The sequence below is a fragment of the Neovison vison genome, chromosome 13 (genome assembly GCF_020171115.1).
Source record: "Neovison vison isolate M4711 chromosome 13, ASM_NN_V1, whole genome shotgun sequence".
NCBI lineage: Eukaryota > Metazoa > Chordata > Mammalia > Carnivora > Mustelidae > Neogale > Neogale vison.
This window is the reverse complement of record NC_058103.1, coordinates 21,218,722-21,239,929: the sequence shown is the minus strand read 5'-3', so window position 1 is coordinate 21,239,929 and position 21,208 is coordinate 21,218,722. Positions and strand designations below refer to the sequence as shown.

General features: G+C 35.4%; 1 protein-coding gene across 1 annotated transcript in view; it reads left to right on the top strand.

Annotated features, from left to right (window-relative positions):
- The window catches only part of GTF2A1 (general transcription factor IIA subunit 1), a 45,026-nt gene that overhangs the window by 16,490 nt on the left and 7,328 nt on the right, over positions 1–21,208 (top strand). The window contains exons 5-8 of the mRNA XM_044231964.1: positions 4,433–4,508; positions 5,652–5,785; positions 8,065–8,385; positions 13,815–13,904. Of these exons, the coding sequence (XP_044087899.1) occupies positions 4,433–4,508; positions 5,652–5,785; positions 8,065–8,385; positions 13,815–13,904 (621 nt within the window). The remainder of the gene's footprint in view (positions 1–4,432; positions 4,509–5,651; positions 5,786–8,064; positions 8,386–13,814; positions 13,905–21,208) is intronic.

Here is a 21,208-nt window from a genome sequence, read left to right as displayed (position 1 = left end):
GAGGAGGCGAGAGAGAAAGAATGCAGAGAATGCAGAGCCTGATGCAGGGCTCCATTGATCTCACAACCCTGAGATCATGACCTGAGCCAAAACCAAAAGTTGGATGCTTAACCAAATGCACTACCCAGGTGCCCTGAAAAAGCAGTATTTTAAAAAATCACTTCTGTTTGGTGAGTAATGAATAGTTAACCTCAGAGCTCATCTGTGATTGATAAGCAGATAGGAAACAGGGCTCACCTACCAGACAGATGACTCCTTTTTAAATATACCAGCCTTACAAATTTATAGCTTGACAGAATTACAAATTTCTGCATGATAGTAGAAGTTGCAGTTTTTAAATTCACAAAAGAATCAAGGATATCTATTTGTCCTTCTAGTTCAAATTGCTGGAATCAGTTCTTCATAAATCACAAAATTCTAGTCTGTCATGGCATCACAAGAATTATCATTCAGAAAATTCTATTTCAAGTCTCAGGCCCCAAATTTCATTTTACCCTCCACTTTTTAAAATGCAAGTCTCACTGTAGGATCTGTATTGCAGTTGGTACTATTGAGACTTTGCTGAGGAATAACTTGTGTCCTTTTATTTTATTTTATTTTATTATTTTTTTTTTTTAAAGATTTTATTTATTTATTTGAGAGAGAGAGACAGTGAGAGAGAGCATGAGCGAGGAGAAGGTCAGAGAGCGAAGCAGACTCCCCATGGAGCTGGGAGCCTGATGTGGGACTCGATCCCGGGACTCCAGGATCACGCCCTGAGCCGAAGGCAGTCGTCCAACCAACTGAACCACCCAGTTATTTTTTAAGATTTAGTTATTCATCTAAGAGAGAAGGAAAGAGAGAGCGTGTGCACATGCAAAGCAGGTGGCAAGGCAGAGGGAGAGGGGGCAGGCTCCCTGCTGAGTGCAGAGGCAGACACGGAATTTGATCCCAGGACCCTGAGATCATGACCTGAGCTGAAATCAAGAATTGGCCACTTAATCCAGTGGGCCACCCAGGCGCCCTGACTTTTGTCCTTTTTAAAATAGAAAATTTTGTAGAATTACTTGGAGTAGGCCCCTCTGATTTCTAAGAATTTTTAGTGTTTGGAAGAAAATTTTGAATTAAAATAGTGTTTAAAGAGACTAAGTCAAAATTAGTGGCACATCTCTTAGTTTTTTGTTATGTCTTGATTCTAAAGAGCATGTATTTAAATAGATCATACATCAGAAACATCTGTCAATAAAAGGTGTTAGTATTTTAGTTGGTGTATCAGTGTTTATCCATGTATTTTATATGTTCTGAAATATAATCACTGTAGGCTCTTTACAAATAAAAGGGTTTTTTTTTGTTTTGTTTGTTCGAATTATTCCTGATTCAAAGATAACCATTTGATTGATTGAGTTCCTTTTTTTTTTTTAAGCTTTTTTTTTTTTTATTTTATTTTTATTTTTATTTATTTATTTTGACAGAGATCACAAGTAGGCAGAGAGGCAGGCAGAGAGAGAGAGAGAGAGAGAGAGAGAGAGAGGAGGAAGCAGGCTCCCCGCTGAGCAGAGAGCCCTATGCGGGGCTCGATCCCAGGACCCTGGGATCATGACCTGAGCCGAAGGCAGAGGCTTTAACCCACTGAGCCACCCAGGCACCCCCCCCCTTTTTTTTTTAATAATTTAAATTCTAGTTAGTTAACATACAGTGCAATAGTGGTTTCTTGAGTAGAATTCAATGATTCATCACTTATATACAATACACAGTGCTCTTCAGAACAGTTGCCCTCCTTAATACCCATCACCCATTTAGCCCATTCCCTGCTCACCTCCCTCTATCAGCCTTCAGTCTGTTCTCTTTTGTTAAGAGTCTCTGATGGCCTGTTTCTCTCTCTCCTTTTTGTCTTTTCCCTCTTCCATATGTTCATCTGTTTTCTTTTTAAAATTCCACATATGAGTAAGATCACAGAGTATTTGTCTTTCTCTGACTTATTTCACTTAATGTAATACACTTTAGCTCCATCCATGTCATTGCAGATGGCAAGATTTTATTCTGGTTTTGATATTTTTTAAAGCTATGCATGCTTTGTAAATGAACATTGAAAAGTTACATAATTTAATAAGAATGTAGGATAGTGATATAGGTAGACAGCTGTTTCAGGGAACCTACAAAACAGGACCTGACGTCAAACCAGTTTTATAGGTTCTCTTAATGAAATAATTGCTTTAATTCATTATTCATTTTAGGGCTATTTCATAAAATACAAGAAGAAATTTTTAGTAGGCATTTTTTTTTAAAGATTTTATTTATTTATTTGATAGAGAGATCACAAGTAGGCAGGCGGAGAAAGAGAGGGAAGCAGGCTCTCCACTGAGCAGAGCACCCGATGCGGACCTCTATCCCAGGACCCTGAGATCATGACCTGAGCTGAAGGCAGAGGCTTAACCCACTGAGCCACGAAGATGCCCCAGTAGGCATTGATAAAAGGTGTTTTTTTTTTTTTTTTTTTTAAAGATTTTATTTATTTGTTTGACAGAGAGAGATCACAAGTAGGTAGAGAGGCAGGGAGAGAGAGAGGGAAGCAGGCTCCCTGCTGAGCAGAGAGCCCGATGAGGGGCTCAATCCCAGGACCCTGAGATCATGACCTGAGCCGAAGGCAGTGGCTTAACCCACTGAGCCACCCAGGCGCCCCTTTTTTTTTTTTTTTTAAAGATGATAAAAGGTGTTTTGTGTATGGTGTGTCACTCAACAAATACTTACTGATAGTGTCTTGAATGTGCAGAGGTGTGCAGGTGGTTATTGTGTCATGTATGCTGTGTAGAAACTACATTTCTCACTTTGCCAGTAGAGGGAGCTCTATTAATCTCATAAAATCTGAATATTAATATTTCTGAATAGTATTTCTCAGTAGTAAGTGGTTGTTAATGTGGTCCTTAGACTTAGATTATCTCACATTTGCCTATATGGACAAGATTTATTTAAAATAAATGAAATGCAGAACTAGGATTTCATGAAGAAACCTGGTGGGGCTATAGCTGGATTCTGGGGCATAGTGGGAATTGGAGGCTTTAGATGTAGAAACTAGGTAGGCCTATCAAATGGCAACAAGAAGCACATTTTCTTGGAATACCATACGTGAAGTCTATACTAGATACTAATGTCATGAACCTACTTGCATATAATTTTCCAAGTATTGTTGAGATTCTCTGGCATTAGTATCTTCAAAGCACAGTTAAATTTATTTCTCAGAGCCCAAATAGAGATGTTTCTAGAAATGTATATGTTAGATTGGTATGTGAAGACTTGGTACCTGTAAAAAGATTGAAGGACGAGGGAGAAAAATTACCTCCATATGTAGTTATATTGAGATGCATGGAAATACTTTGAGTACAGAATTAAAAAAAAAAAAACAATAAAAGAAAATGTGGTGTAACTCTTGGAGGAAAGGGGAGAGGAGAAGTCTCCAGAAGCAATAAATGAAAAATTTATCCTGGATTTAAAGAGATTCAGAGTACACCCATGTGTATTTTTTTAAACTTAAATGTCAGATACTACCTTCATTTTAGAATGTAGAAATTGAAGTTGATGACTTTTCTTAAGATTTTTAGGTATTTTAAGTGTTAATTAAACTATTACTAATATGTTTCACCTAGGTAGAGTACCAGTATTGTCATCTTAGGGCATCATAGAATTGCTAGCTAAGCTCATCCTTCTGATACAAGGTTTCTTTTAGGCCTGTTCATTCTAGTATAAATTAAAAATATTAAGATTTCTAAAATGAAGATACTTAACATTTTGCTTCAAGTATGAACTTGAACAATTTGGTTTGAACTGTATGGTCCATATATATGCAGGGTTTTTTTTTTCGATAAATATGGTTATTTTCAATAAATAAGGTATATATTTTCTTCTAGCTGACTTTATTATAGAATACAGTATATAATATGTGTATATAGCATGCAGAATAGGTTTTAATTGACCATTTATGTTATTAGTAAGGCTTCTGGTCAACAGTAGGCTGTTTAACTTTTGGGAAGTCACAACTTACATGTGGATTTTCACTTGTGTGAGGAGTTGATGCCCTTAGCCCCTGCATTGTTTAAGGGTCAGCTGTAATTGACAACAGGGAATTGGGAATAAGAAATAGAGTAGGAAAAGAAATAATGGAATGGATATTTTATATGTTGAATAGCATTGTTAGTATGTGTGAGGTTTCCTTAGAACACATTCTTCAGGGGGAAAAAAAAAACCAATTATATTACTCTACTTTGTTGTTTGAAGTATTTAAGTAAGGCCTTGAAGCTAGGTGGTCTTCCTTGTATCATTCTATAAAATGGGATTTAGTCTTGTTAAAACTTTTCATTTTAGTGTATACTAAATGATAAACTTCAAACACTATGAAAATGTGCCAGAGATAAATTGAGATACTGTTATGCACATACATGGTTTTGATTTTTTTTTTCAGAGTGCTGCTGCTACAGCTGCTACCTTGGCACTCCCTGCGGGGGTGACTCCTGTTCAACAGATACTAACGAATTCAGGTAATGAGGAGTAATGGTACCATTATTTATATGTCTAATTCAGAAAATTGTAACATCTAGTCTTCATTTTTGGCCTCATTGAAAGACAAAATCAATATTTCTTTTACTATTTGGCTTAGGTTGTTAAAAAAGATTGAGTACTATAGCATATTAAATGATAATTACTACTGAGGATGCAGTAGAGAAGATGAAAATTGCACTTGAGCTTTTGATCTGTGAATGAGAATCCTATTGAAGTATGATTCTATAGAAATGTTTATTTGCACAGATTTTTGTTAAACACGTTTAACCTGCCGGATAGGTAAACTTGACTCATTTGAATGAATTTGTGAGATCAAACTAAATCCTATAATATTTTACTGCATTCTGTTTTACATAGTATCTGCATAGACTGACAAAATTTACTTGTGATTTTTGGTGTATTAATGTTGGAAGAATTTATTTACATGGATTTTAAGTATTTTCTCTGTAATCTGAATTACAGAATTTCTTGGTATTTTGTTAATAAGATTCTAAATTTGTAAAGAACTAACTAGAGATTTATCCTGCTATGTATTTTATGAATGTATAATTGTTGCCTTTTAATTAATTGATGATTCAGTATCATCTCAAACAACAAAGAGAGGGATTCATGTCTCTGTGTTTAAGCCAGGCATATACTCAGTATTATATGGCAATGATAATTGGTTCAGCAAACTTACTTTTTTTAAGCATTTTGAAGCTAAGTATCCTAATGCTTTGGCTCAAGATGTTAATGAACTATTATACTTTCATGTCTTTAGAGCTTTAAAAAGAAACAGCCCTTGAAACATCTGATCTTACTGCTTTTACACAACTCTTAACATGTTAGTAAAGATAATTTAAACTTCTAATCAACTTCCATAATCTGTTAAAACTTGATTGGAAAAGAGCTTTATAGGGATGGTAAGTAAGGAAAAAGATTTTAAGCAGCATACTTGAACATGGAGGGAACCTAGAGAAGGTGAGGATTATAGTTTACCGTGTTTGGCAGCCCTTAGTTGTTAGACTTCTTGCCCAGCCATTTCTAGGGCATTTTGGTGGTTTGACATTCATTATGAATTCATTTGTTTTCAGATGGTCACTGCTAAAATGATAACTTGTAATACTTACCTTCTGCTTTAGGCCAGCTTCTTCAAGTAGTAAGAGCAGCCAATGGTGCCCAGTATATCTTTCAGCCTCAGCAGTCAGTGGTTCTCCAACAACAAGTTATACCACAAATGCAGCCTGGTGGAGTACAAGCTCCTGTTATACAACAGGTAATAGAATAGTAAGTTGTGATTACAATGGGGCTCTTTTTTCTTCCGTATGAATGCTGGTGGTTCTCTTCCCCTTTCCCATGGCTTTATCTATACGAATTCTTAGACTATTCTCCCAACGCTGTATGTCCTGTCATTGCAGATTCCTCCTATATACCTCATAGCTTAACTTACATTCATTATACTTAAGACTAAATTATTGTTACCCCTGCTTATCTTTCATCATTCCCCGGGACATGCTTTTCTATCAGTGGCACCACCCTCCATCCAGCCTCCTAAGCCTCCAAGTTATCTAGCACTCATTCAACAAGCATTTACTATGTGGCTGTGTATCAGAGTCTTTGCAAGGGATTGGAGATTTAGGAGTGAACAAGGCAGACATGAATCCAGTTTCATGAAACTTACACGTTTTTAATGTGCAGAGTATCATGAAGTCCTACCAATTCTTAATATTCCTTTTTTTCACACTGCAGTTTTAACATATTTGCAGTTCCTTGATGTTTGAAACTAGTTTTCTTTTCTCAGTCTCTCTCATCATTTTCTTAGTTCAAGCTTTCGTAATTTCCCACTTAAAATACTTTTCTTTTCCCTCAGTAGTATATATACTACATGTAATGTTTGTGTGTGCGTGTGCTTGTGTGTATATTATCCTCTTAATTGATTTCCCTGACACTTAAGCTTCCTTCCTAACTTGATACTCTGTATTTTATAGTTCTCATTTTGAAAACTTCTCTTAGGCTTTTTCCAAGTCTAAAACTCAGCATGATTCATAGGATCTTTGTTTATTTATGGATCTGATTTTATTGATTTCTTCAGGTTTATTTCTTGCCATGCTTCCAGTTATCTTCTTCAGCTGCTGTTTAGATCAAAGTTAAATCTTTGTTATCTACTTCTGTGCTGGGTGTTAAACTCTTGTACTATGAGGACAAAGAGGAAAGAGAAATGGTTTATTTTCTTAAAGAATTTAGGTACTTTAAAAAAGAGACACATGAAAACATAATGTCCATATTATAGTGTGATGATAGTGGTAAGATCAGAGAAGCATTAATCTAGTCGATTTACAGCTTTCCAGATTTTCACTTAATGTTATTTTACTTAGAAAGCCCTTTGACCTTCCTTCTCGCAACTCCCTTTACTCTCTGCATCAAACAGAGCAACCAAATGGAAAAGCCTGGCTAATCTTCCAAGCACAAAAGAACTCAAGTATTACCTATTAAGAAGGCTTTCGTGCCCATACCTTAGCCCTCAAGCTGAATTTAGTCCAGTCTCCTGTGTTCTCATAACACCATATCATGTTTCTGTTATACCTTCTACCTTTTGAGTTGTATTACTGCTTTGTCTATTGCACCATTAATTTGTAAACTTCTTGAGGGAAGTACTGTCTTATTTTGCACTCCTTGAACCTAAAGGCAAGTAATTGCCATTTACTGTTTTTTATTTATCACTAATAATTAATTTATTAATTTGTTAATACCTGTAATTATATTTATTGTAAAAGATACAGTTAATATTTGTTAATGTGTTCTTCTTGAGTTCTAGTTTACTTTAGAATTCTAGATGCAGAAGCAAAAAGGAACTTTAGAAATCATCTGATCTGGTGTGGTTGTATAGTTAGAATCAGTTGGAGAGCTTTGAATGATTAGATTTCATTTCATAGCAATTAAATCAGAATAGTAGGCGTGGGGCCCAAGTTCAGTATTTTTAAGCTACCAGGTGGTTGTAATTTGTAGCCAGGGTTGAGAACCATTGATCCTAATTTAACAGTGAAGTGACAAAAGCCAGAGGAGGTTCAATGACATGCCTTTGCTATATCTTGACCTGGGTTCCTAGACAAAACTGGGGCCTAGGACCGCATTTTCAGTGCAGTGTTCTCCACAGGGAGGCAGTGTAACATAATAATTAGCGCAGAATCAGAAAACTTGGGTTAAAATTTTGTGTCTTGGTGACTGTGAACTTGGCGAGTTACTAAACTTGTCCATACATCAAAGAAATAAATTAATCATATGTGTAACTGTTGGCTTGGAATTTTCCAGGTATATAGCCAGTGCTCAATACATACTTATTTTCAGAAAATCTTTTTTCCTTCAGATGTTTGAATGGTAAAGTGGAAGTGGGATCATTATACTCGTTAAACTCCCTTTTGTGCTTGGTTTTAACTGTATGAGATAAGGCCATTTTGGATGATTCTTTAGCATTTACGCCTAGTTCTGTGTGCCACAAAATGAAACTGAGCTACTTGGTCCTCTTACTAGTTTTACTATGGTTTTCTTTTGCCTTAGGTACTGGCCCCTCTTCCTGGAGGGATTTCACCACAGACAGGTGTCATCATTCAGCCACAACAAATCTTATTTACAGGAAATAAGACTCAAGTTATACCTACAACGGTGGCTGCACCTACACCGGCACAAGCACAGATAACTGCAGCTGGCCAACAGCAACCACAGGCCCAGCCTGCTCAAGCACAAGCCCCATTGGTGTTACAGGTTGATGGCACTGGGGATACATCATCTGAAGAAGATGAAGATGAAGAAGAAGACTATGATGATGATGAGGAGGAAGACAAAGAGAAAGATGGAGCTGAGGATGGGCAGGTAGAAGAAGTAAGTTTATAGTAAAAGACTTGAAATGAGAAACTACTCAATCATTTCTTTTACTTGGTGCCAAACTGATGAATTATATCCTATTTTTTCAGAGACTGTTAAGGTGTTACATAAATAGGATTTTAAATATAAAGTTAGATTGTTTTTTTTTTTTTTAAAGATTTTATTTTATTTATTTGAGAGAGAGAGACAGTGAGAGAGAGCATGAGCGAGGAGAAGGTCAGAGAGCGAAGCAGACTCCCCATGGAGCTGGGAGCCCGATGTGGGACTCGATCCCGGGACTCCAGGATCACGCCCTGAGCCGAAGGCAGTCGTCCAACCAACTGCGCCACCCAGGCGTCCCTAAAGTTAGATTGTTCTAACCTAATAAGGTTTTTAGATGGTTCTGGTTGTATTTATCATCATAAAATACTGTTTCTTATAGCCAGTAATAAAATATAAATATATCATACTGAGTTGTATTTATAAAGGGGGTGGAGAGAAGAGTTTAAGTAATTCTAATTTTCTGGCTTATGCATTCATGATGTGATTGAAACATAAGACCTTGGCAGAGCCGATAAAATGAGCTTAATCTTCTGCTTCAATAATTAAAAAGGTATGGCACATCTGGGAAGTGAGGAGACTTGAAGAAAAAACTAAATGTCACAGACTTATTCATAACTGCCTTTTGGTCTGTATTCTATACTAGTTCTGTACATCACTTTATCTACTCATTGTGTCTATCTGTGAGTTAAATAAACCATTCTTACTCATCTTTAGTTACATATTTCTAGAAGCCTATAAATATATCTTTGTTGTCCACAGTGTTCCTGCTTGGTTACTTGTGTTCAAGATGTTTGTCTTAACCACAGTTTTCATTGTTCATTGCTTTCTGCAACTTAAGATGTAGTTTTATTTTAGGACAAAATTCTTTATATCTAATGTTTTTTAAAAAAATCTTACTAAATGTTGAATAGATACCAATGAGTAAAAAATATTTTAACATAAAAACACCCTTGTGTCCACATTTAGTTAAGAATAAATTTTAGTTAAAAATACATTTAGTGGCTTAGTCAGTTAAGGTCCTACTCTTAATTTCAGCTCAGGTCATGATCTCAGGGTCATTCCCCACTCAAGCTCCATGCTCAGCACAGTCTGCTCGAGATTCTCTCTCTCTTCATCTCCCTCTGCCCCTTCCACCTGCTCACCAGTGCTAAATAAATAAATAAATCTTTTAAAATATATATATTCATTATTGAAGTCTCCTGAGTACCTCTCTCTAACCTCCATCCTCTTCTTTCTGTTATCAGAGTAACCAGGCTCATGGATTTTTATCATTAACTTTTTTTTGTTTACCATCTATTTATATTCCTAAAGAGCATAGTGTTTAGTTTTGAATGCCCATTTATAACGTAAATGGAGTAATTCTGTCTATTCTTCTACAAGTTGATTGCTACCCCCTCCCCCCAGGGTGGTATTTCTGAGGTTCATCTAAGTTGTTGTATATACTGGTAATTATTTTCACTATTGAATATACCATAGTTGATTTGTTCATTTCTTTTCTGATGTGATGGGCATTAGGGTTGTTTCTATTTGTTTCCTCCTACAGTTATAAAATATTTTGAAGTGTGTCGTCTGGAGACAGATATGCATGACTTTTTTTTTAAGTGTTACACCTAACCATTGAATTACTGGATTCCAAGGCATGCATGTTTTTAACTTGACAATAAAATGCCAAATTGTTGTACTAATATGTCTTCACTGATATTTGATATTGTCAGGCTTCTTAATTTTTGCCAGTCTAATATGTAGAAAATGTGTTTCCTTTTGATTTTAATTTGATTACTAATGAGATTTAGCATCTTTGATTCTTTCATGTTTTCTCTGTAGACAATCAAATAACTAAAAATGGCAGTTTTTCTTGCCTCATTGGCTTAGCCCTGTAGCACAATATTGATTAGAAATAGCAGTCAGCCTTATCTTGTTCTTAATTTTAAAGGGAACCCTTTCTGTGGTTCACTATTAAGTATAATGTTTATTATAGGCTTTTTATGGACATCTTTTATCTTCTATTCACATTAACTAAGAGCTTTGCTTTTTTAAATTCTAAGTGAATGTTGAATTTTGTTAAACAGTTTTTCTGCAACTGTTAATCATACAATTTCTTATCCTTAATCTGTTATCTAATAACTAATTGCACTAATTGGCTTTCTACTTATAACCAGTTTTGTATTTGTTGGATAGCACAACTTGGTTATTCTTACCCTTTTTATGAATTGCTGAATTCACTTTGTTCAGGACTTTTTCATGGACATTCATGTACTGTTTATGATTCTCTGTTCTCATACTCTTCTTGCTAGGTTTTCAGGTTTGTGATAGCATTATAAAATGAATTCTGGTGAGTGTTCTGTCACACTTGGATTTCTTTTTTTTAAAAAGATGTACTTAATTCTGTGAATATTTGTTTAAGCATGCTGCTAAAATTATCTGATTCTAATAATGTCCTTAACTGTGTTCAGATATTGTTTCTTTTTGAGACAGTTTGGATAAGTTATATTTTTCTGGAGCTATGTCTGTAAATTTTTAAGTTAGCATAAAGTTAATGATAATTATGTTTTGGTACCAGAATCCTTTGTAGTCATTTTCATTTTTATATTCTCATTTCTGATTTTGTGCCATCCTGCTCTTCTCTTCTTGTTCAGTCTAGGCAGAGGTTATGTTGATTATTAATGTTTTTTAAGAATCAACTTTTAGCTTTAGTATATTTTTTTGTAGTTCATTCTTATTCTGACTTAACTTTTGTTTGTAGAGTTATGATCTGTGTAACGTATGCATCCTTTGAAATTGATTAGAACTTGCTTTATGTGGTCAGTGTTTGCATATGCTTCCTGTATATTTGAAAAGACCTTTTTGGTAGCTGTTGGTTGTCTTCTATATGTATTACTAGAATTAGATTCTTTGGATAATCTATACCCTTACTGATATTTTTTGTGTGCTTACACCATTATCGATTAGGGAGGGAGATATGTTCACATCTCCTACTATGATGGTGTATTTCTTTGTTTTGTGGTCATTATGCTTTTTATATTTTGAACCTAAAAGTGGATGCATATTAGCTTAAACTTAAACACTTTGCAGTGAATTGAGCCATTTATGATTATATGCTATTTATCTCTAGCAATTTCTTTTTTTGCCCATATAGTTTGTTTTGTGTTATATTAATAGAATCATACCAACTTTATTTTCTGTTAGAATAGCTCTTTTCATTCTTTCACCTTCAAATTTTTGGATCCCTAAGCTTTAGAAGTTGTGACTTTTTTAATGTGGAATACTGCTATGTATGCTGTCATCTTAAAAAATTTTTACGTGCGCCAAGACTACTCAATAGGAAAGGAATGGTCTTATTAAATAAATGTAGCTTGGACAACTGAATATCCACATGCAAAACAGTGAAATTAGACCCCTGCCTTACACCTTACACAGAATTAACTCAAAATGGATCAAAGATCTTAAAGACCTAAAACTATAAAATTCTTAGAAGAAAATAGGGTAGAAGCTTCATAACACTGGGTTTGGAAATAGTTTCTTAAATATGACACCAAAGCACAGGTGATTAAAAAAAATAACAGACTTAGTAGATTAAAAACTTTTGTATATCCAAGGACAATATGCAGAAAATTAGAAGACAGACTATAAAATAGGAGAAAATATTTCAAATCCTCTATCTAACATGGGCTCAATATCCAGACTAGAAAACTTTTAAATTCAACAATAACTCTATTCCAGAGTGGGTAAAGGACTTGAATAGACATTTATCCAAGGAGAATATACAGGTAGACAATAAGCATGTGAATGGATGTTCAGCATCACTAGTTATTACAGGAATGCATATATCAAAGCCACAAAGAGATACCACTTCACATTTACCAGGATGGCTGTAATCAAAAGAGATAAAAAAAAGAAACAGATGTTGGTGAGCATGTGGAGAAATTGGAACTCTTTTGCATTGCTGGTGGAAATGGAAAATGATTTAGCTGTTGTGGAAAATGGTTTGGTGTTTCCTCAAAATGTTAAGTGTAAAATTATCATGTGACCCAGCAATTCTCCTAAGTATATGTATAAGAGAATTGAAAACTGTTATTCAAACAAAAGCTTGTACATGAATGTTCAAAACTGTTTACAAAATCCGAAAGATGTAAATAACCCAAATGTCTATCCGTTGATGGATGGATAAATTAAAATGTGATTTTAATGGAGTATTATTTAGCTGTGAAAAGGAACAAAGTACCAGTTTATGCTACAACATGGATGAACCTCACACATTATAAAGAAACCATACCTCATGTTGTTATATGTGTATATTGTATGTTTGCATTTATATGAACTAGCCAGAGGTAAATATATAGTGATGGAAAGCAGATTAGTGGGGGGCTGGGGAGAGGTGGGGATGGGGGTTGAGCAACTGCTTAATGGTAAAGGTGATAAAATTGTTCTGGAATTAGATAGTGATGATAATTACATTATGTACCAAGTATAACTGGTTGTACGCTCTAAAATGGTCAAAATGGTGAATTTTATGTCGTGTGAATTTTGCTTCAATAAATTGTTTTTACATTTACATTGGTGATACCTATTTTAAATTAAATATACGTGTGTGAGGTATAAGCCTAGACTTAATATCTACTTGATTATTTTCCTTTCCATTTTCTCTTTTTTCATTTTGTCTTCTCTTTTTCTGTTAACTAGAAATCTGAGTTACATCTTTTGTCTTCTCAAATAACTGAGGTCAGATTTAACATAGTTGGTCATTTTATGCTTTAGTTATGTCTTGGCCTTTAATTCTTTTTGGGATTGAGACCCCCTTCCATCTTACCCCTCCGACATATATCCTTTTAATCTAAATGCCTTAGTTAGACTATAAGCCTCCCACAATCACCATCATAATGGTAGACATGCTAATATTATAAATAGAGCCTTAGTCCTCCACATAGAGAAAAGCGAGATTCCTAGCCTCTTTTATAACCCTTTTTTCCCCACTCCAACTTGACCACTGTTTTCCCTTTTGCTCTCTGCTGCTGTTGGTACAAAGTACCATTATCTCATTAAACCTTCACATTTTCTTAGGTCTCCTTCAGGGTCTCTTAAACAGAGAGTAGTCTTGTGCTATTCTGAAAGAATGAAGGAGATAAACATCTTTTCAGACTTTAAAGTTACGTAGCTTAACTTTTTATTTTTGATTTCTTGTTGGAATTTCAGTAAAATTGGGAAAATCTTAACACAGCTGATTAATAGTAAGTTTGCTATAAATATATGTATGTATATGCTTCTGTCTGAACCTTCATTCTCCAAGAATATCAAGGTCATTGTATTTCTTTTCCTTGAATATTAGAAGGGCCTTTTTCTAATAATACATGAAGTTTAAAGAAATACTCTTTATTTCTTATTTGTAGGAGCCCCTCAACAGTGAAGATGATGTGAGTGATGAGGAAGGACAGGAGCTCTTTGATACAGAAAATGTTGTTGTATGCCAGTATGATAAGGTAAGGATTATATCAGGTTACTGACATTTTTTCCGTTGTAATTTCTTCCCTCAATATCTTCTCTACCTTGTTCAAAAATTTGGGCAGTTAACAGATGCCTCTTACATTCAGTATAAACAGGGTGAATGTAGACATTGTTAAAATTGAGTAGATTATTTTAATAAAATGAGAAATTATGTGGCTTTACATTTGGAAAAAAATGTTAAGAATGACATCGTGAGGAGAAGTAGGCTTCTTTGAATTTATACCATCTCCTAACTTGCTAGCAAAGTTAACAGTCACGTTAGGGTTGCCCTTTAACATTAATAACCCAGTAGAATAACCTGTTTTCCCTTTAATTTCAACTTCCTCAAAACTAAACGGCTTTAATTGAATCCTGTCACTTTTTTTTATTACTAAGGAGAAAACTTGGGCAGTAAACAGGACTGCTAACTAACAAATATGTTTTTACTAAAAGTCATTTTTAAAATTGTTTAGCTTTGCTGTATTTTTGATAGCTTTAGGTATTTTTAAACTAGGTCTGTGAGAATTAACTGTTGAATTCTTGTTTTCCTCATTCTTCAAAAGGTTGCTACTTGCCAAGTGTTTTTTGTTACAGTTATTAGCATTATTGTTGAGATTTTGTTAATTATTGAAACATGAATTCGGAATAAAATGGTCTGTGCTCATTAAATTTCTAATAAGTCCACAAATTATATTGCATTTATAATTTAATTTCATCAGTGGTTTTTACCAAATTAGGAAAACCTTAATAGAAGCATTTGGGCTTTTGTTTATAAGCATACTCATTCACTAAACAAATACTTACTAAGTGTCTGCATACGCCAGGCACTGGAGCTGTAGTCATGATCATGCAAAATTGTGCCTTGCATGAGTTTCCTTTATAAGTAATGAAAATTTTACATTTGTGTTGCTTTTATAGAAATGAATCTTTTAAGTAGTCATCCTTACTGCATATGAATAGCCATACTTACTGGAAACATATATGTAGGGAAATGTCAAAACAGTTTTATCATTTTGAAATGAAAAGGAGAAGTCAAGCCAGTTACTTGCAGTGAGATTACAGAATAAAGCAGTGAAGTCATTCATAAACAGAATTATCAGGGCATCTGCTTTTGTACTGTGTGACTTTTGGGTGAGCATTCTTAAAACCTTACACCAGGGACATTATACTAAATGTAATTTTTTTTTAAGATTTTTATTTATTTGACAGAGATCACAAGTAGGCAGAGGCAGGCAGAGAGAGAAATGGGGAAGCAGGCTCCCTGCTGAGTAGAGAGCCCAATGCGGGGCTCGATCCCAGGACCCGGGGATCAGGACTTGAGCTGAAGACAGAGGCTTTAACCCACTGAGCCACCCAGGCTCCCCAATAAGTGTAATTTTTTGTTACTGTGTAGTGGAAGAGTATTAGTGTTAAAATAGATAGGAAAATACCTTATATTGTCAGGAAATCTCAAAGAGACCTCATGTAATCAAATTAGTCAGAACACAGTTTCGTGATGAGAAGATGTCAGATTTATCAGACGGTAGAGTCCTTTACCTTAGCTAGACTGAAGAATATACTTCTAAGTATTTTCATAATGTAAGAATGGTTGTATTCTCTTGTACAAATTGTACACATAATATTTTAAATGTTAAAATTGGTTGGTTTTGCTCCTAGAGACAATTTAATGTTTGAGACAGAAATTGAAAATAGCTTTAAGTAGTGTGTTGAGCAATAAACAATTTTAAAGTTTACAAAGATCTAATTTTTAGAATCAAATGAGTTCTTGAGGGCTTGGCCTGATGTTTTAGTCAATAATAAAGAATGCTAGTGTTCTATGAATGATTAAAATGGGGTTGGATGTGGTTTGAGCCAACTTGAATTTTAGGATTTTATTTTTGAAGACTAAACTTTAGAATTTCAACGAGTCAATTTTAGAAACTTATACAAAGAATAATGAAGTTTATGTTGCCAATCAAATAAAAATTATAGTTAAACCTAATAATGAAGCAGAGTTCTCCCTTATTATGATAGATAAGTACTGATGGCATCCGGTGTTGAGGCTTCACTCTTATTTATTGGCAATTTTACTTAATATGTTTGTCATTAGGAAATTTTTTTTTTCCCATTTATTTATTTTCAGAAAAACAGTATTCATTATTTTTTTCACCACACCCAGTGCTCCATGCAAGCTGTGCCCTCTATAATACCCACCACCTGGTACCCCAACCTCCCACCCCCCCCGCCACTTCAAACCCCTCAGACTGTTTTTCAGAGTCCATAGTCTCTCATGGTTCATCTCCCCTTCCAATTTACCCAAAAGCACATACCCTCCCCAATGTCCATAACCTTCCCCCCTTCTCCCAACCCCCCTCCCCCCAGCAACCCACAGTTTGTTTCATCAGATTAAGAGTCACTTATGGTTTGTCACCCACAGTTTGTTTCGTCAGATTAAGAGTCACTTATGGTTTGTCTCCCTCCCTATGGCATCTTGTTTCATGGATTCTTCTCCTACCCACTTAAGCCCCCATGTTGCATCACCACTCCCTCATATCAGGGAGATCATATGATAGTTGTCTTTCTCCGCTTGACTTATTTCGCTAAGCATGATACGCTCTAGTTCCATCCATGTTGTCGCAAATTTAAGGGCCTTTTCTTTTGAAGTGCTGAGTATACAGACTGTTTGATCCTGAAGCTTTTAGCTAGTTGCTTTTAGCAAGTTGTCAATACAGAAGAATGTGATCAGTTTCTTTACTTGTCTGGGGAATTTCTTTTTCCTGGCTTCTCATCACTTTCTTGCTTATATAATCCTATTGTCTTTCAAGCTGCAGTCACTCAGTTCATGCTGGAAATAAATTTGCCCACTTTTGGATAGTTACTGCTTTCTTCATAGGGAGTCAGAGAAAAAAAGGAGACCGAAGTCTTTTCATTCAATAAATAGAGTCTTTGGTGTACCAGGATGCTGTGCTAGGAGGTTGAGAAACACTAGTAAAGTAAAGCAATCCTTGCCATTGGGAAGTTTAGTTAAGGGAGATGGATGCGAAAATGTAATAAATTAATAAATTATTATGGTATGTTAGAAACTGATAATTGGTAGGAAAGGATTCAGGTTAGAGTTTTTAAAAGGTTAGAAGGTTAGTCTTGTTAAATCTTTTGGATAGATGACATTTGAACAAAGCCTTGAGGAGAGTTAGCCTTGTCACTCTCTGGTAACAAAGCCTAGCTGTTGTGTGGGAGCAGTGGCATGGAGCTGACAGTGGTTGGACTGGGGTTGCGGGGGAAGGGATATAGTTAGTACATTACGTCAGAGGTAAGTGGGGCAGGTGTGTGGAAGTTTGTGAGGACATGGCCCCTTATGAGCGAATTGGAGGGTTTCAAATAGATGTAGTTTCACTTACATTTTAATTCTAAAAAGATTACCTTGCCTTCTTTGGTGAGAGTGGACTGTGCCGAGGAAGCAGAGTTGAGACAAGGAGACTTAAGATACTGTGGTAGTCCCAATGAGAGATAATGGTGACTTAGGCTAGGGGGATAGTACTCAGAGTGGTGAGAAGCAGCTGAATCTTGGATGTGTTTTGAAGGAAGAGTGAGCAGGATTTTCTGACTCTTCTTGACAAGTGGTAGAAAAGAAAAAGAGGAATCAAGAATGATTCCAGGATTTTTTGATGAGGAACCAGGAGGAAGAATGGAGATGCCATCAATTCAGATGGGAAAGGCTGAAGATGGAGCATGTTTGGGTGAGGAGAGTGATTAGTTCTGAGCATGATAAGTCTCGGTATGTCTGTTGGATATTCAAATCATTCATCTTAAGATGTTAGGTTTAACATCTTATCTTCATAGTGTATTCTTAGACCAGAAATATAAGACCACTTAACATAAGAGTTTCTGCCGTAACTGCTATTTTAACTTTATTTTGCTCTATTTTCTTGTAATAAAAAGACAAATGTGATAAATATTAAATGTGTATATAGCTTAATTCAGTGATGTAGAGGAAAAGTTTGGGAGTAGTTTTCAAATACATTGATTTTCTTCCTTTCTCCTTCTTCTTCTTCTTTTTTTTTTTTTTTAAAATTAAGTCCCAGAAGATAGAGCTAGGATCAGTGAGTGGAAGCTTGGAGAAAGCAGATTTCAATAAGGGATAAAGTATGAAAGACTTAGAATAGGCACAGAGTGGAATAACTTAATTTGCAATTCTTTGTCCCCCGTGTCTAATCATACTGAAGCAGAAATTGAATGACAGCTTGCCAAGAATATGCCATGGAAATGTTTGTATTGGGAGGGTAGACCATGGAATTTTATGCAAGGATGTTCAGACAATATCTATCATAGTGAGCATTTTTGGATTATGATATGAAATGGCCTGATTTAGTCAAAAGTGTCTTGTGTTTGAGAATCATGTTTGCCACTTACTTACTAGCAAAATATTCCTGGTCAGTTCATTGAACCTCTCTAAGCTATGATTATCTTTTTTGAAAATGAAAGCCTTAACTGCTTGATTTTGAAGTCCCTTTAGATCAGAGAAGAGGGAGAACCATGGGTCCTTCTTGGAAAATAGGGAGCTTAAGCTGAAAATTGAATGATGCAAGGGATTTATGCAAGGGATTTATTTTTCAGTTGATTAACTTTTATAACTCCTTTTCTCCTTCAGTCTATGAATTGCAAACAACTAAAAACTATAAATGAAGGTAAGGAGGGGAGTGCCCAGGATCTGGTGCTATTTGAACACTGCCCTTACCCCTTTGGCATAATTGCAGATGGACATAGTTTTTGAAATCTGTAAGTGACCAGATGATCAGCATTCCCTCAGATGTATTTGTTAAATACTGCCATGTATAATGATCCATGTTAGGTCTTGAGGAAACTATAAGTGGTTTTACTTTGATAGAAGAAATTCTTCATAATTGTATATACTTAGAAATGATACTAAAATGTGTTTAGGAATGACACTGAAAATTATTAGGGGAGACTACTTTTAGCTGATGTGACTAAGGAATGCTTTGAGGAGAACACAGCAGTGTTTTTGAGGTGGATCCTGAAATAGGAATTGAATTTGTAGAAATGGGATACTTCTTTTGATTGAAATACAGTCTTTGAGGAATGTGGAAGTAGGAAATAAGCTTGGAAGGTGAGTTAATAGGGTCATTTAGAAATAGAAATAGTTAAGTGGAGATGATTGGTTAGAACTGTGCTTGTGGCAACAATATTTATAAGCAGATTGGGAGAAAGTTGAACGTGAAGCCTGGAGTTGGAAAGTTACTGTAATAAATCAGGTAACAAGAGGCTAGGTGGTAAACTAGAAGATAATTTGGTGGCCATTGAGAAAACAGTTGCCAGGTGTCCTGTAGACAATTAAAGTAGAATTAGAGATGAAGTAATTAGAGGTTAGAAATCCTAATATTAGTATGGATATTAATACTGTTTGACCATAGTATCAAAAGAGTTAGCAATATGGAAATTGTTACTCTGCGTGAGGAAGAGAATGGTTGTAAACGTGATTCCAGTATTGATAATAGTGTCCCAGCAGTCTAGTTAAGAATGAAGAAAAGCCTAAGGTTAAATGGTGTATATATAAAAGGAGTTACAGAGAAAAGGCAAAACCATGGTCTAGAAGCATCAGAGAAACCGGTTTGGGGGCACCTTGGTGGCTCAGTTGGTTAAGTTTCTTCCTTTTGGCTCAGGTCATGATCCCAAAGTCCTAGGATTGAGCCCCGAATCAGGCTCCCTGTTAAATGGGGATCCTGCTTCTCTCTCTCCCTCTGCCTGCTGCTCTCCTTAGTTGTGTATGTGCGTGCTCTCTCTCTATCAATCAGTCAATCTTAGGGGGAAAAAAGGTCACACCAGTTTGGCCAGCCACAATGGTATGAAACTAGAAATCTATTACAAGAAAAAAAAGGGGACATTCACAGATATTTGGAGATTAAACAGCATGCTACTCTACAATCATTGACTGAAAGAAGAAATCAACAGAGAAAACAAATCTTGAGACAAATGAAAATGGAAATATAGCATACCAAAACTCATACGATGTAGTAAAAGCGCTCTTAGGAGAGAATAGAGATAAATGCCTATGTCAAGAAACAAGAAATATCAGCCTAATTTTATATCCCAGAGAACTAGAAGAAGAACAAATGAAGTCCAGAGTTAGTAGAAGAGAGGACATAACAAAGATCAGAGTGGAAATAAATGAAATAGAGACTAAAAAGACACTAGAGATCAGTGAAACTAAGAGCTGGTTCTTTGAAAAGAAAAAGAAAATTGACCTACCTCTAGTTAGACTCACCAAGGAAAAAAAAGGTTAAGATTCAAAATCAGAGGTGTAAAGGAGTTGTTATAACATATCACAAAAATGCAAAGAGTCACAAGACAACTGTGAACAGTATACGCCAAGAAATTGGACAACCTAGAAGAAATGGATAAATTCCTAATAAAAGCCTTCCAGCAAACGATCATGAAACCAGATAGTTTTTAGTGAACTCTACCAGGATAAAGAAAAAATTCTTCAAGAAGAATTAATACTAGTCCTTCTCAAACTTTTCCAAAAAATAGAAGAGGAAGGAACACTTCTAAACTCCTTTTATAAGGTCAGTATTAACCCTGATACCTAAACCAGAGAAAGACACCACAAGGAAAGAAAATTAAAGGCCAATATTCCTGATGAACACAGTTGCCAAAATCCTCAACAAAATATTAGCAAACTGAATTCAGCTATAAATATGTTAAGATAATCATACACCATGACCATGACCAAGTGGAATTTGTTTCAGGGGATCTAAGGATGATTCAGCATACACAAATCAATGTGGCAACTGACCCCATTAACAAAATGAAGGATAAAAATCTTATGATAATCTCAGTAGATGCCGAAAAAGCATATGGCAGAATTCAGCATCTGTTTATGATAAAAACTCTCAAAAAAGTATCAGAAGGAACCTATATACCTCGACATAATAAAGGACATACATGACAAAGCTACAAGTAATACAAAGAAGAAAAGCCTGAAAGCTTTTTCTCTGAGATCGGGAACAAGACAAGAATGCTTATTCTTGCCATTTTCAACATGGTATTAGAAATTCTTCTTTTTTTTTTTTTTTATTAAATTTTTTATTTTTTATAAACATATAATATATTTTTATCCCCCGGGGTACAGGTCTGTGAATCACCAGGTTTACACACTTAACAGCACTCACCATAGCACATACCCTCCCCAATGTCCATAACCCCACCCCCCTTCCCCCAACCCCCCTCCCCCCAGCAACCCTCAGTTTGTTTTGTGAGATTAAGAGTCACTTAGGTTTGTTTCCCTCCCAATCCCATCTTGTTT